Raw genomic sequence first — 14,709 nt, 5'->3', positions numbered from 1 at the left:
CGGTGTAAGAGAAGCATGCAGCTGATATTTCAAATATTGCAATCAAGGCAATGACTTCCTCTGTAAGAAATGCATGAAAAACCTTCCATGTGTGTTTGAAAATTGTGCATTTCATCTCAAGGTGACTTGTTTCAGTACTAAGAAGAATCCCAAATGAATGTCTACCAATTCTGACATCACACTAGCTTGACACAGTGTAAGTTTTATGTAAAAATACACCCGCCTTGTCAGTCTAAATGACAAAGTGGGGCCGCAACAGAGAAGAGCGTCCAATCGCTACTAATGGAGACTCTGTAGATGTGCCCAAATTATTGGTAACACTTTACAATAAGGGTCACTAAGTTAAGGGTTAGTTAATGCTTAATAAGCATTAACTAACCCATAATTAACAGTTAACTAATTATCTGGTAATCATTTACTAATGGTGTTCATGTTAATTAAGGTATTAATTTATACATTATTTAATAGTCATCTTTATAAACTATTAAATAATGTATAAATTAATACCTGCCTAACCTAACCCTAACCCTAACCCTTAACATGAACACCATTAGTAAATTACACAATAGTTAACTGTTAATTAAGCATTAACTAACCCTTAACTTAGTGTACCCTTATTGTACAGTGTTACCAAATTATTTTCAGGTGTTAGGTGTGGTCACTGATGGGAAATCGCCTCGACAAAGAGAAAGTGACGAAAGAGTGAAATACAAAAGTGGCTCCTAAACAGCAGCGAAGGAACAGAAAAAGTTGGACTCACCAGTGATGGCTGAACCCGCTGCTGCTTAAAGATTTTTTCACCATCTCCTCCCCGCCGGCCACTAAGAAGAAATTTACATGATTTAATGTCGTCACGTTACATGATTTCTGGGGTAATAAAGTTCTTCAAACGTTCAAAAATGCAAACAAAGTGCCAAAGTGTGAAGTTGCCTTGTGCAGCTTAAAAGATAACAGCCATCACCATCAAACCTGACCTTTCATTACTGAGGTAAAACATGTATGAGGCTGTCAACTCACTTTCTTGATGAAGTCAGTTAAAACTTCACAAAGTAATTCATGCAAAACAGTCAAACATGTGTAGCTTGGAGAAAACGACTGTTCTTTGGCATCCCAAACTCTGACATAATACCCCTTCCTTGACAGGCATTACTAGATCCTAACAATCCCCCTTTGAACCAGCAAAGAAGTCCCATTCTTCAGAAGCTCCCAGCCATGTTAAAAGACTGGAGCATTGCTTAAGCTCCAGCAGTTAGCAGCAGCAGCGCTCACCCTTTGGCCCACTGTTCTGTCCACAACCACCACTGGGCCGCAAGTGCTCTGCCAGTAGGTGGACTTCACACAGTCCTGGCTCTGGACATGGTCAATTCAACTCCTACAAAGCACAACTGTGTGTGTGTGTGTGTGTGTGTGTGTGTGTGTGTGTGTACGTGTGCGTGTGCATTATGCTGTAAAGTGCGTACTATTAAAATGTGAATAACCAAGGCTGAGGAAAAATCACCAAAATTGCACCATTACTAGTGCTTATTTCTATATTTACACACACACGCACACACACACACACACACACACACACACACACCTGTTTGAACCATTTTTTGTTTAACCATATAGCATGTTGACCATTAATGGACAGTCATGCAGTGGTGGAAGAAGTATTCAGATCTTTGACTTAAGTAAAAGTAGCAATACCACAGTGTAAAAATACTTTGTTACAGGTAAAAGTCCTGCATTCAAATCTTACTTAAGTCAAAGTACAAAAGTATTAGCATCAAAATGTACTTAAAGTAGCAAAAGTAAAAGTAGTCATTATGCAGAATGGCCCATTTCAGAATCATATATATCATGTTACTGGACTATAATTATTGATGCATTAATGTGTTCATCACTTTAATGTTGCAGCTGGTAAAGGTGGAGATCATTTTAATTACTTTATATACTGCTGGGTAGCTTAACCTATAAAACTGTATCATAATTTATTAGTTGATTTATAATTTGTATTAATAATCTAAATCTGCAAAGTAACTAGTAACTAAAGCTGTAAAATGAATGTAGTGGAGTAAAAAGTACAATATTTCCCTCTGAAATGTAGTGGAGTAGAAGTACAAAGTAGCATGAAATGGAAATACTCAAGTAAAGTACAAGTACCTCTAAATTATACTTAAGTACAGTACTTGAGTAAATGTACTTACAGTAGTTACTTTCCACCACTGCAGTCATGCTATACTCAACATTATTTTAATAAGTCATGTTTTTTTTTACCTACTGTATGCCATTCGATGTGTAATAAAATAACAGGCCAAAGGACATAGTATGGAAGTTACATTTAAATTCATTGTGGTGCTTTTTTTTTTCCGTCTCAATACAAAGTGAGATGCAATTTCACCTCGGAAAATCGACCAACTTTAAAACTGATTGACCCCCATCTTGGTCACAGCAGTTCCACCAGAAAGACAAACATGGACAAACGTGTAACAGTCACATTTGCAGCAATCAGCCAAGGTGCGGATGTGGGACACCTGTAGGCAAATGCCATGGAGATCTGCACAACATAATCACCACATTACTGCATGATGAGTGTCCAGCGTACCTGTTGTTTACATCCCCTTTACTTTGACTCATTACGCCCATGTTTTCTCTGGATGGCGTCATTACTGTGCTGGGAAAGCAATGGCAGAGTGACAACGATGTGACTCATTCTCTACATGCCACAGGCCATCACTAGTTCCAGCTGTCCGTCAGTGCTTTCAACACTTTAACAGGGATAGTTTGCCTTAAAACTACTGATAGAAAAAAAAAATATATGTTTAACAATATGTTGTAAAACTGAAATTATAGCGAGTTTGTATTTCATGACTGTATTTTTAATGCATCTCTATGACATTTGAGATTGATCACAGTAATTGAGACTGACACTATAGACACGACCAGGGTAATTTTTTAAGCTCAAGTATTAGGGAACATGCATGTTTTATTATTTTTATACCACCTCAATATCAAAACGACACACAGTCCAGGAACACTCAAGGTGATGACATAATCATCTATTTAAATTGCATGCCTACAGTAGCCAATTATGTACTAGAGCCTTTGTTTGATGAAGAAGACGTACTGATCAGACACTGGTGTGATTTTAAGGCTGCCCACACTGACCTTTCACCTTTGTGCTCCAGAGAATGTAGGGCGGTTAGTCACCCCTGCCAAAAAACTGGAGGACACCATTCGCCTGGCTGAGCTGGTGATTGAGGTGCTTCAACAGAATGAGGAGCACCATGCTGAGGTCAGTGTGCCAGTATACACGTGTTCCCCTGTGCAAAACTGACTCACACACACCAGAAATTCTCTTCAAAATGCTTGGTCAAGGCAAAAAATGACAAACACCTCTGGAGAATCTACAGTATTTTTGGCTCTTATGTTAAACAGGCTTCAGGTTCAAGCAGTGGAAATCAGTCGGTACAGTATTGATCTCCTCTTCCATATCTCACCAGTGCATGTTGGCGTGTGGCTGTAGGCCTATAGGTGGCTTCCAGGTGACTAGGGCTGGGTTTAAAAAATCGATTTTCCGATTGAAATCGATCTTCATTTGAATGATCCGATATCGATTCATAAAATCCTGAGATCAATCTTTTAATATATGCCTTTTCCCATGGATGCTTGAAGCTTGAAGCTATACTGCACTAAAGAAAGCACTTATCTGGTCACCCTCACTGACTGTAGAGTCTGTAGAGTTGCACAACTTGCACTATATTGTGTTGACTGCTGTAGTGTGTTGGTCATTTTAAATAAAAAGTACATTCATGTAACTGCTTTGGGGTCAATTCTAAATGTAAACATTAATATTTTTAATAATGCACCAGATTAGAGGGTTCCTTGTACAATTTACAGCATTAGTTCTCTGAGAATCTTTCATATCCAAGCAAAATTGGTATTGTAACTGAAATATCCCTAACCGAATCGATATTGAATCGAATCGAATCAAATCAGAAATCAAATCGAATTGGGACCTTGTGAATCGGAATCGAATCGATTCGGGAAATCAGTGGCGATACCCAGCCCTACAGGTGACCATATTGGAGGTCCTCAGCTCTTGGCAATAGTGGGTGTAAACAAGACATGGTTCATTTTTGTACTGTTTTGACTGAGAACTGATAAATCACATCTCATCCATTTTGTGTGTAGATAATGTTAGCTTATTAGCTAGCTAACCATCTGGTCAGCTATCACGTCTATATGTCTAGTTGTAAACACATCTGATTTGCACAGTAGCTAACGTATCTAGTAGAAGCTAGTGTAAGCAGTATAGCGGCTAGTGTTTGCATGTTAACATTAACGTCATTTGCTTTGCTAAGCAACAGGGCAGTTTGGGATGTTTTGCAAACCATTCTCAGGGCGGATTTCTGTGGCTTTGTCCAAAGACGATTGCCGTTTGTCTCGTCGCAAATTGAAATCAGCACTAATTGTGTGGGAGTGTCTGCGCGATTACTTGATTTGCACAGTTTCTTTAGTGAATTGAACATTGAGATAGCGCAGATTGTGTTCGCAACTGCAAAAAAATGGTGCTGTCAGCAGTCATCCATTCTTTGTGAATTCATCCCTCTGAGTTGAAGCTTCAGAAAAGTCAGCTTTAAGGCTCATTTATGCTCCCTTTACGTACGAAAATAAATACGTCGGTTTCAAACGATGTAACCGTCGCTGCCCACATACTTCCATGCGTCCTTTACGTTGGCATAGATGTTAAGCAATACATCCACTAGAGGGCAGTAGAGAGTCAAAAGTTTCTGTCCACCGTTTCTGTCCACCGTCGCCATGTGAACAACAAACAACATGTCTTTGTCGTGTCTTGCTGGTCTCACTGGTCTCGCTTGAACTATTGGCTACACTGCCCCCATGATTTCCGGTGGTACTTCGGTGGTACTGCTCTGTTTCGTCCGTATCCGTAAGCTTTCAGAAAACGTGCACAAATACGGACAAAATGAACGTAGAGTATGGACAGAAGGCTCCGTCCCTATCCATATACATATTTAACATTGAGCATAATTGAGCCTTAACCTGAACGAACAGTTGGTTTTTGGCATTGTTAGCAAGGTAACTAGATAGCAAGCTTTTTTACTGTAACAAAGCAACCAATGTTGTTAATGATAACATTCAATTAGCTAACTACTAATGTTAGCTTCTACTAGATATGTTAGCTAGTGTCCAAATCAGTTAACAACAGTGATGGTTGGCTGACGAGATACTATAATTAGCTAGCTAACAAGCTGACATCTAAACACAAAACCAATCAGATGTATCAGTGGTGATACCAGTCAAAAACAACACATAAATTAACCATATCATCTATATACCATCTATTCCATATTATTGAGCTGGTCAAGATACAAGTTTAGAAATGCAATCAGCCATTCACAGCCATTGTTGCCAAGAGCTTAGGACCTACACTATGGCTGCCAGAGGGCGGATTACATCACCTGAAAAGCCGCCATAGGACATTGAATTAGGGAGTGACTGCAGGTGTCAAGAGGCCACATGGTCAAACCCTCTTGGACACAGTGAACTGTCACTCAACAGTTGTATCATTCCATACTGTTTTGCATGAACAAGGGTGATAATCAATAAATCAAATAAATCAATCAATCACTATGCATAGATTGAGTATGGTTTATTGACTGAAAAATAACTTTGGGAAGCCCCTGTGTAGATGCCCCATCAAATATGTTCCCCTGATTCTACAGTGATCCTTGAACCAGCTCCTCATTATCAGAATTGCAGTTGGTGGTTTTTCGCAAAAATTTTAAAATCATTTTTTTTTAAATGATCAGTGGGCTATCTGCAAGGGTTCTCCCAAATAGTGTTAAGTCTAAGCAGATAAACTGAACAAAGTTATTTTTTGCCTCCTCCTTACTGGGAGTCGTAAGGTTTCATGTACACTCAGCTCCCAAGTGGAAGGAAAGTCCCTCACCAGTGACCACCCACTGCTTTGAATCAATCCTGTTGCATAAAGGGCTTCCCTTATCCGTCATATCATCGCAGTTGGTCCTTCCTGTAGAGTGGGCTGTCCCTGCCAGGAAGTACAAGGTGTAAAGAGTAGTGTGGAGGTGCCATTCTGATTCACAGCTCCATCCTCATATCACGTCCTCCTTGCAATGCCAATGCAGCTTTTCAGTCTATCTGGCAAACTGTTGGAAATGAATGTCGAGCTAAACGCATCATGAAGGCACAGTCAGAAGTGGTGACATGATGAAGAAAATTGAACGCTGAGATTTTAGAATTTTCTTTCAATTTAAGGTTTTCTCCATGGATTGTATCTTTTTTTTCCCCCCCTTACTTTAAATGTTATGTTTTTCAGCCCTTGTCAGATTATTTTTCTGTCAGTAAGTAATGAGGTTTAATATTTGACCAAAGTAAAATTGACTTACTCCCTCTCTGCTTTTTATTTCAATTGTTTATTTGGTTTGCGGGGAAATATTTGAACAGGGAAAAGAGGTATGTGGTTATTCAACTGATTTTTAGCGGCATATGCCCTGTCTTCCTCCCCTTTAAGTCCTGTGCATGTACCTGATGATATGCCTATTGTTGTAGAGGGTCATTAATCTTTCCCTCCTCAACAATGCCCCAGCACCCCTTTCAACTTATGGTCATACTGATAATCAAGTGCTTGTGGCAATGTTTGTTAGCTTCTGAGCTAGCAACAGTGTCGCCTTTGGTGATGAGGCACTCCTTGACAAGCACTTAGGCAGTGTCTCTTTGTGTTGAACTCATTAACCTACCCAACACCCTGCTGTACACCTGCAGCATCATCCCTGTATACCCTGATCTGTGCACCTGTGTTGAACCGTCTGAACTGGCCCTGGTCCCATGTATGAACTAGTCTACCAAGTCTAGTAGGCTTGGGGAAGGTGTTGTGAAGGGGAAGGAGAAATGTCTGTCACCTCCCCAAACTCACCCAAGACACACAATGGAGAAAATGCTGAGCATGCTTTTTGTGATCAGGGATAAAGCGATCACTGTCGTTGCATTTCGATAAAATGCATTCCGGTGCTCCCAAATGATGAGCACAAACAGTAGACCAGCCTAACCAGCACTAGACCCCAACCATGACAGTATGAAAGAACTGGCCTTAGTTCCATTTTTGTTTCAATCAATTCACAACATGCAGTAAACAGAATCAGACCTCAAATATGGCAGCAATAACTACAGACCACGGCCGGTGCAGTCTCTGAATTGATTGAAGTGCAAAAACTGGGACTTGATAGGAATTATAGTAGCAACAGCCTTCAGCTAAATCAGAATTACTATTCAAGGTCACAAGCTTTTTTTTTTTTTGAAGTTTTCACTTATGTGGTTCTGATGCTGGTTATTGCTCATGCTACTCGCCAACTATCCCATATCCCAACTAACTGATGCCAAGAGCTCCCATGGCACACGAACGAAGTGCATGAACCCCACCCCCCCACACCCCCCCAACCCCTCGCCACCCAAGCCCATGGGTACATTCACATTGCGGCGTTGACGGCTCGATGTGAATGAGCAAACACCATGGGTCCCCAGGGGTCCCCCCTCGAGAGGCCATGGAAAGAGTGGAGTATGCATGGGGGGGGAAAAAGCGAATGTTTTTGATGTGCATGAGAGCAGCCTGGTCCCTGACAGTCACTCCACTGCATCTATTTGATGGGGAGATATCAGCTCGCGCCTTTTTTTATATGATTGACTCGGTGAAGGAGCTGCGGGTGAGTGTTTAAGTAGCTCCCCGCCATGCTCGTCAAGGAGCTGCTGCTGTTCCCTCTGTGGGCCAACAGAAAAGCGTGTGATTCTCCGTGCTCGAGCGCTGTGTTTTTCCGCTTCAAGTCGTGAAGAGTCCCCTCCGGAGATCACCCAGTGAAGTTGTTGAAGCGACAACTTGATTTCATATTGTGAAAAGCGCGAGAGCGCGAGAGCCAAGAGCCTCGCTCTAGATCAGTGGAGTTACGTTCTTCCCTTTTCCCAACCTTTTTACTGAATGAGAATCAAACTGTTAAGAGTAAATGCGTAAAGAGGTGCTTGTTGGGGGGGGGGGGGGGGGGGGATTCAAACGTACCCTCTCTTTGTCTAATTCGTCCCCGCTTTCTTTCACTCTCTCCCTCTCCCTCTGTCCTCCTCTCTACGTCCAAAGGCCTTCGCATGGTGGTCGGACCTTATGGTGGAGCATGCCGAGACCTTCTTGTCGCTCTACTCTGTGGACATGGATGCCGCTCTAGAGGTCCAGCCCCCCGACAGCTGGGACAGCTTCCCCCTCTTCCAGCTGCTCAATGACTTCCTGAGGATCGACTGTGAGTGGGGAGCTATTATAAGGAAACATGTTCAGCACTCAGCATGAGGCCTTAAGCAGTTGTACATGCCTGGCATTGGTCTAGCAGGACCTGTAGAGGCACATGGTCTTGGACTAGATCTCTCGCACTATAGCTGGCAAAGAGAAGAAATAGGGATGTAGTGGAGAGTGAAACCCACAACTCAGTTTACCCACCTTTTTGAGTTGACATGAACCTTCATGACATAATTTCATAATACACATCATAAAGAAAAAAATAGGCATAAATTAAAGGTGCAAAGCACTAACAATGCCAGTAGAGATAGAGGCTACCAATCATCTCCACCATGGGTGCAATTGTTTATGGTAATTATACCAAAACACAATTAATTTTACAATGATATATTGATATTTCAAAATGCTATACATAGCACTGCCAATTCCTTTCTGAAAATATAACTATTAAATATAATAATTATACACTTTTTTTTTACCCACTACATCACTGAGAGTAACAGTTCAGCTCCAAATCTAAAAGACTAAAATGCAACGTTGGCAAAGGTTAGTATGTTTTTTGCTGAGTGTAGACATTTAGCTTATTGCAGAAAACAAGAGGTTGATGTGATACAAATGCAACTGAAACGGACTCAAAAACCATCATAGTGTTGAAAATCAGCATTTTAATAGGAAAGCCTATTCTTAAGCAGGATCACACATCAGTCCTTGGCTCTCTGAGCAAGAGAGCCAAGATATATGGTTAAAAAACTGCTCCACTGACCGTGAATAGGAAACCAACCTCATGCACATTGTGACAGTCACAGTATCATTTACTTCCAAGCAACATAGGTACATTTCCTGACTCACAGCTGTTAGCACTGTTGTGAAACGGAGCTCATTTTGGCGTAAGAGCTCACAGTAAAAATAGTATGTGCTCACCATCAGTGGAAGAGCTGAATTCTGATAAAGGATTTTGTGCTTAAAACACCAAGTCATCAAAGAACATGCTATAGAAAGAAAGAAAATTGAAGTCCAAGGACTACTTGACAAACATGTATTGACATGAATAGGGAAATATGCTTGCTCCCCAAAGCTGTTGCACACTGGGATGTGTCTGTGTGAAAAGGGCCAGGAGCATATTATCAAAGACCTTGGCGAGCCCCGAACAGGTTTCACTGTGGTTGCTGCAGGCCAGCCATCTCTCTAATGAACTGCATGCAGTTGCCTAAGGAGTGCTGGGGAGCTGTCCGCGGTCCTGTAAAGGATACACTCCGCCATCCACAATGTAGAATCTGCAGGGCGCTAATTGTCCCTGGGGAATGCTTCCCTTTTGAGCTTGTCAGTCGGGAGTCAAGGAGAAGACAGACTGCGGTCCACTCATTCACCAGCTGAACAGAGACGAATAGCTTGTTATGCTCACTTGTTAGTGGTGTCAAATTGGCCACCTTTTCATTTTCTGCAACTGTCAACTGTGTGAAAGTGGCAAATTAGGTGCATAGCAATGGACATAGCTACACCAGCCACCAGTTAACAGAAGAAAGGTATTGTTTCTGGCGGACGAACTGAGCAAATCGTACAGTAACTATAAAAATCTCCCCCTTTGACTTTTTACACATTTTCTTGCGCTACGAAATTCATTCTAAATACATTATTTTTTTGTGTTTTTTAGTGCAGAATCTGAGCAAAGTGCTCTTTTCTATCAAAACGGATTACATCCATTGAAAATGATGAAATCCCAAAAGCATAGAATTCTATTTTGCAGAAGCATTTGCCTTGAAAAAAGAAGATCCCGCACACTGCTCTTGCTCAGCGTCACAGTTTATTAGTCACTAACGTTTCGGTCCCTCTGGACCTTCGTCAAGAGTATTTTAAACAATTCTTACAACAATGATCTTAAATAGATAATGCTCCGCCCATTCTGTGTGCACAGGTGTGGGACAGTTATTCTCCAGTGGGAGTGTCTCTCAGTAATTGACAGTGACATGTGTACAATCTGTCGCATTATAGTCCACACATAAGAAAAAGAAAATAAAAACAGAAACAAGTGAGACACCACATCACATACTTATATCTATTTACAAAAATATTTACAGAAATTGCATATTTAATGAATGAAAACATCGGCCTTGCAGCTTTCATAAGTCATTCAAAATTGTGCAATCATATGAAATACTTGTATCTTGTATAAATAGGTCTATTTGATCCCAAAGCTCCTTAGAGCATGACATGCCATGGAATCTCATCATTCAGTCCTTTGGGGGATAAAGTTTGCAAATTAAATATCCAGTATACTTCTCTTCTATTAAGGATTTCAGAAGCATTTGCCACCTTTACTCGCTTGGGCTAAATTGTCTCACTGGAAAAACAATTTGCTCAACATTTCAGCACCTATATTATTCATATTTCATCTTTAGGTTATACTGAGACATTTTGAATTCATTTTCTTTTCAAAATTGATTGCTGTAATTTTACATTTCTTGCTAGCATGTATCATCCCAAGTCCCTTCAATCCATCTTAATATGGTTTTAGGGTGTTGGATGTCTTCTGCTTCATGATACTTGAGCACAGTGTGGAATAGCTGTGTCAATAATAGATGTCAGAAATAAACTATCATCCCTCCATCACTAAACATACAGTACTGTGCAAAAGTCTTAGGCACCCTAGACTTTTTATATAGATTTTGTCTTCTGCATTAGTGTAGTCAGTAGACTGCTCTTTATAGTCATTTTTTTTAAGATTTAGAAACTTTTTTTTTTTTGTGATCAAATTTTTATTTTGTTTCTTTACAGTGTAACGATAATAAATCAAATACATATACCCGCATGCATCACATCCATATGTGTCTATACATCTCCTTAACACAATGTTGCGGACAGTGTAATTCAAGAGAAAGAGAAAAAAAACAAAAGAAAGAAACCTAACATTTTATCCCACCCTCCCCTCCCTTCCTCTCCCCTCCCCTCCCCTCCCCTGGCTGGCTTCAGACAACTCCCTATGCATGCTTACGTAATACCAAGGCATATAGTATAGGCGAAAATAATAATGACTATAAAAAAAAATAAAAAAAAATAAAATAAAAAATAAATAAATAAAAAATAAAAATAAAAATAAAAAAAGGAAAAAAATACATAAATAAATACATAAATAATAATAATCTAATCGAATATTAATAATAATAAGATTTAGAAACTTTTGATTTCATTATTTTTGAAAGCCTCTTCGCTTTACAGATTTTTTTTTTTTTACATGTGCCTAAGAGTTTTGCACAGTACTGTAAAAGCAGAAACTTTGCACTCTTCAGAAGTATTTTTCCTGTCCAATTTCTTCATTGACCTCCACAGTAAAATCAGATAAGAGAAAGTGCGTCGATAGTTCTCTGATCTACATACTGTATATGCAACAAGAAGTGTAGTCACACACAATGTTAATACAAAGGCTGGACACGCTCAACATGCCAGTGTGTATTCCACTGCACGCATAAAACACAACAAACATCATCTCCCCCCCCCACCCCCGCCCCGCCCCGCCCCCCCCATTTTTGCCGCTCGCGAAGCATGACAAGCGCACACTTTAATAAACCCATATCGACGGGGCATCTTTTTCCACAGAAGGTCATCTGCTCTGTTGCCCCACAGCGGTGCACTTATGTAGCAGTAAATAGCCTTAGCACCAGACAGGCGCCAAAGTCGGACGCCATTCGAGGAGTTAATGAGGTCCAGAGCAGTGGTGGCGGGGACGCGGCGAGCCCCGCGAACACACTCCTGGACACACACATCCAAGTGGACAGCAGCCGCTCAAGTGGCTAATTGGGAGAGTGGCAATCAGGGAACACAACAAACATCGCACCTACTGTGTATCATCGACCTTGACTCCCATGCCAACACGCTCACACACACACACACACACACACACGCGCGCGCACACAAACACACACATGCTCAGAGGGGGAGAGAAAAACAAAGAGAGAGAGGGAGAGGAAAGGCAGACACACTGCGTGGAGCCGTGAGGCATCACATTAGCACACACTGGCCTCCATTTTATCTCCTGTGGTCTTTGTCAGTGTTGCCTTTTTACCAGTTGGGAGCCGGCGGAGAGCGGAGGAAATGTGTGTGACGGCTCGTATTTAGAAACACCCCGAGACACCGACCTTTTGTCAGAAAGCTGCAAAAATGGATGTGCTGTGCATCGTACCTGCTAACGAAGAGCCAGTGTCTCCCTTTAGGACGAGCTGCTGCACCTACCAGATTTGTCATTTATTAGCTTCCATTAAGTTTCGGCCACTGCAAACAAAATCTCATAACAGTGGATGTAGACCAATTGACAGAATTGTCAACTTGTTACACTCCATTTCCATCTTCAGTCTGACATTGCCTCCACTCTAACCGATTTCCGTGGGGGAGGGGGATTCGATTTTTCCCTAACCGATCACTAGAGACCGACGTATCCGCCTGAATCTAACGTCATTTTAAGTCGACACTGATGCGTAGCCATGACAACACCAGAGACGGTTCAGAAAGTATAGAGCATCTTTGACGACACAGAGCGAAGTAAAAATAAAGTACAACGACTTTTAATGGATTCAGAACAGCCTGGATAGCAGCGTCTATCTTGTCTATAGCAGTCGCCATTGTTGTTATTACTCCTCCTTGGTTCCGGCGCACAGCTTGACAACGCTTGACGCTGATTGGCTAATCGTTAGTCCCCCCCCGGCGCTCATTGGACCAGTCGATTTTTCAACCGAGAGAAACCGCTGTTTCATGTCACGATGCCAGACCAGAAGCAGTCAACTCGGTGGAGTGGGCGGAGTCAAAGGTCTGGACCCAGGCAACCAATTGGTCATAATTCTTGCATTTCCTCTTCCAGATAACTTGTGCAATGGGAAGTTCCACAAGCATCTGCAGGACCTCTACGCCCCCCTGGTGGTGCGGTACGTGGATCTGATGGAGTCCTCCATCGCGCAGTCTATCCACAGGGGCTTTGAAAGGGAATCCTGGGAGCCTGTCAAGTAAGGACGCATGACCTACAGTATCTCCCACCTGTCTCCATAGAGTTGTGTTTCGAGGATTATGCCATATTTCACTAGACCCTGCATCCTTCCTCCAAGCCATACTAGCAACACAAATCAGAGTAAGATGAGATTTACATGTCTAGATCACTGATTCTCAACCTTTTTCATATCATGGACCTCTAATTCAAGCAACGGACCCCCAGTTCTGTCTCTCGGATGCAAATCTGAGAATATTTTTATTGTTAGATATGATTATGTCCAGAATTCCGTGACTATCTGTATTGTAGGTAGAGAGATAACAGAGAAACTATGATCAAAACAGTCATTCTTCTACATTCTCTAATTGTGTTAACTTCTTGTCAGTGAAATAATGTTGAAGTTTAACAATTCATCAGTTTGCTGGGGACCCCCTGGAACCCCCTCAAGGACCCCTGGTGGTCCCCGGACCCCAGGTTGGGAACCACTGGTCTAGATGATGCCACATGATGCACATTTTTCTGTAGCAGTTGCCAAGACGAAAATACTGGATCTTTCTGCAATAGCTGTGAAATAAAAGCACTAGGCCCTACAGAGTTGGACTGCAAAATCTGTTTAAACATGCAGTTTGTAAACTTGTAAACATTGAAATTCCTCCCTAATATATCATGAATGGTGAAGAGTCAATAGTTGAAGCTCAGATGTGTTCAGTATTCATCAGAGAAGAACATTTTTCTCTGCTACAGCATTTTGAAAGTTGATACCAAAGTGAATATTAAAAAAAAATGACATTAAGCTTGTTTCTCTCTCAGCTGTAATGTTGTTTATCCAGAAGATAAATCAGTTATTAGCTAGCAACAATGCTGAAGACAACCAAAAAGGTACCAGAAAAACAGTACAAATGGATTTGGATTTTCTTAATTGTTGACGAAAAAAAAAAAAAAAAATGACATATTTCCCGGCAGAAGAAATAACCAAGGGAAGGAAAGATGGTTTCAATAAATTTCAATATCACATAATCAGAAATATTAGGGAAAATCGAAACATGCATTGTAACTGTTGTCCTGCCACCTCTTATTCAAGTACAAAAATGCAAACTTCTTACACAAACACATATGAGAATTACACATAGGCTCTCCCTTCTACGTTTGTTTTAGCATGTGACAAACCATCAGAGGGGTTTTGGAGAAAATATAAGGTTTGAAATGTTGACCCCTGTGTAACACGTCTGGGTGCATGTGGAAATAGCAATGAACCAATTAGCCTCTGCTTGTCCAATAATTACCCATTTTGCCACTGGCTTGATGTAAGAACACAATTTTCTTCTAAGCAGGACTGAAACAATAAGTCAGTAATCTTCTCTTTCTGTCTGTTTGACACTGCATTGTGTTTAGTCTTTCTATACATCTGGTACTGCTGAAAAGACTGACTGTGGCAGGGATGTAA

General features: G+C 41.1%; 1 protein-coding gene across 1 annotated transcript in view; it reads left to right on the top strand.

The window, feature by feature from the left end:
• LOC139667494 (calcium-dependent secretion activator 1-like) overlaps positions 1-14,709 on the top strand; it is a gene marked incomplete at its 3' end in the record, with an annotated part of 45,805 nt that overhangs the window by 18,004 nt on the left and 13,092 nt on the right. Inside the window, exons 9-11 of the mRNA XM_071546968.1 lie at positions 3,171-3,277; positions 8,147-8,303; positions 13,143-13,284. Coding sequence (XP_071403069.1) covers positions 3,171-3,277; positions 8,147-8,303; positions 13,143-13,284 — 406 coding nt within the window. The remainder of the gene's footprint in view (positions 1-3,170; positions 3,278-8,146; positions 8,304-13,142; positions 13,285-14,709) is intronic.

Source organism: Centroberyx affinis, unplaced genomic scaffold, assembly GCF_046629955.1.
Source record: "Centroberyx affinis isolate AG114_WGS23_722 - 3 ecotype Tasmania unplaced genomic scaffold, CSIRO-AGI_Caff_v1 ptg005564l_1, whole genome shotgun sequence".
Classification (NCBI taxonomy): Eukaryota; Metazoa; Chordata; class Actinopteri; order Beryciformes; family Berycidae; genus Centroberyx; species Centroberyx affinis.
The sequence above is the reverse complement of the archived record's forward strand: the minus strand, read 5'-3'. Positions and strand labels throughout refer to the sequence as shown.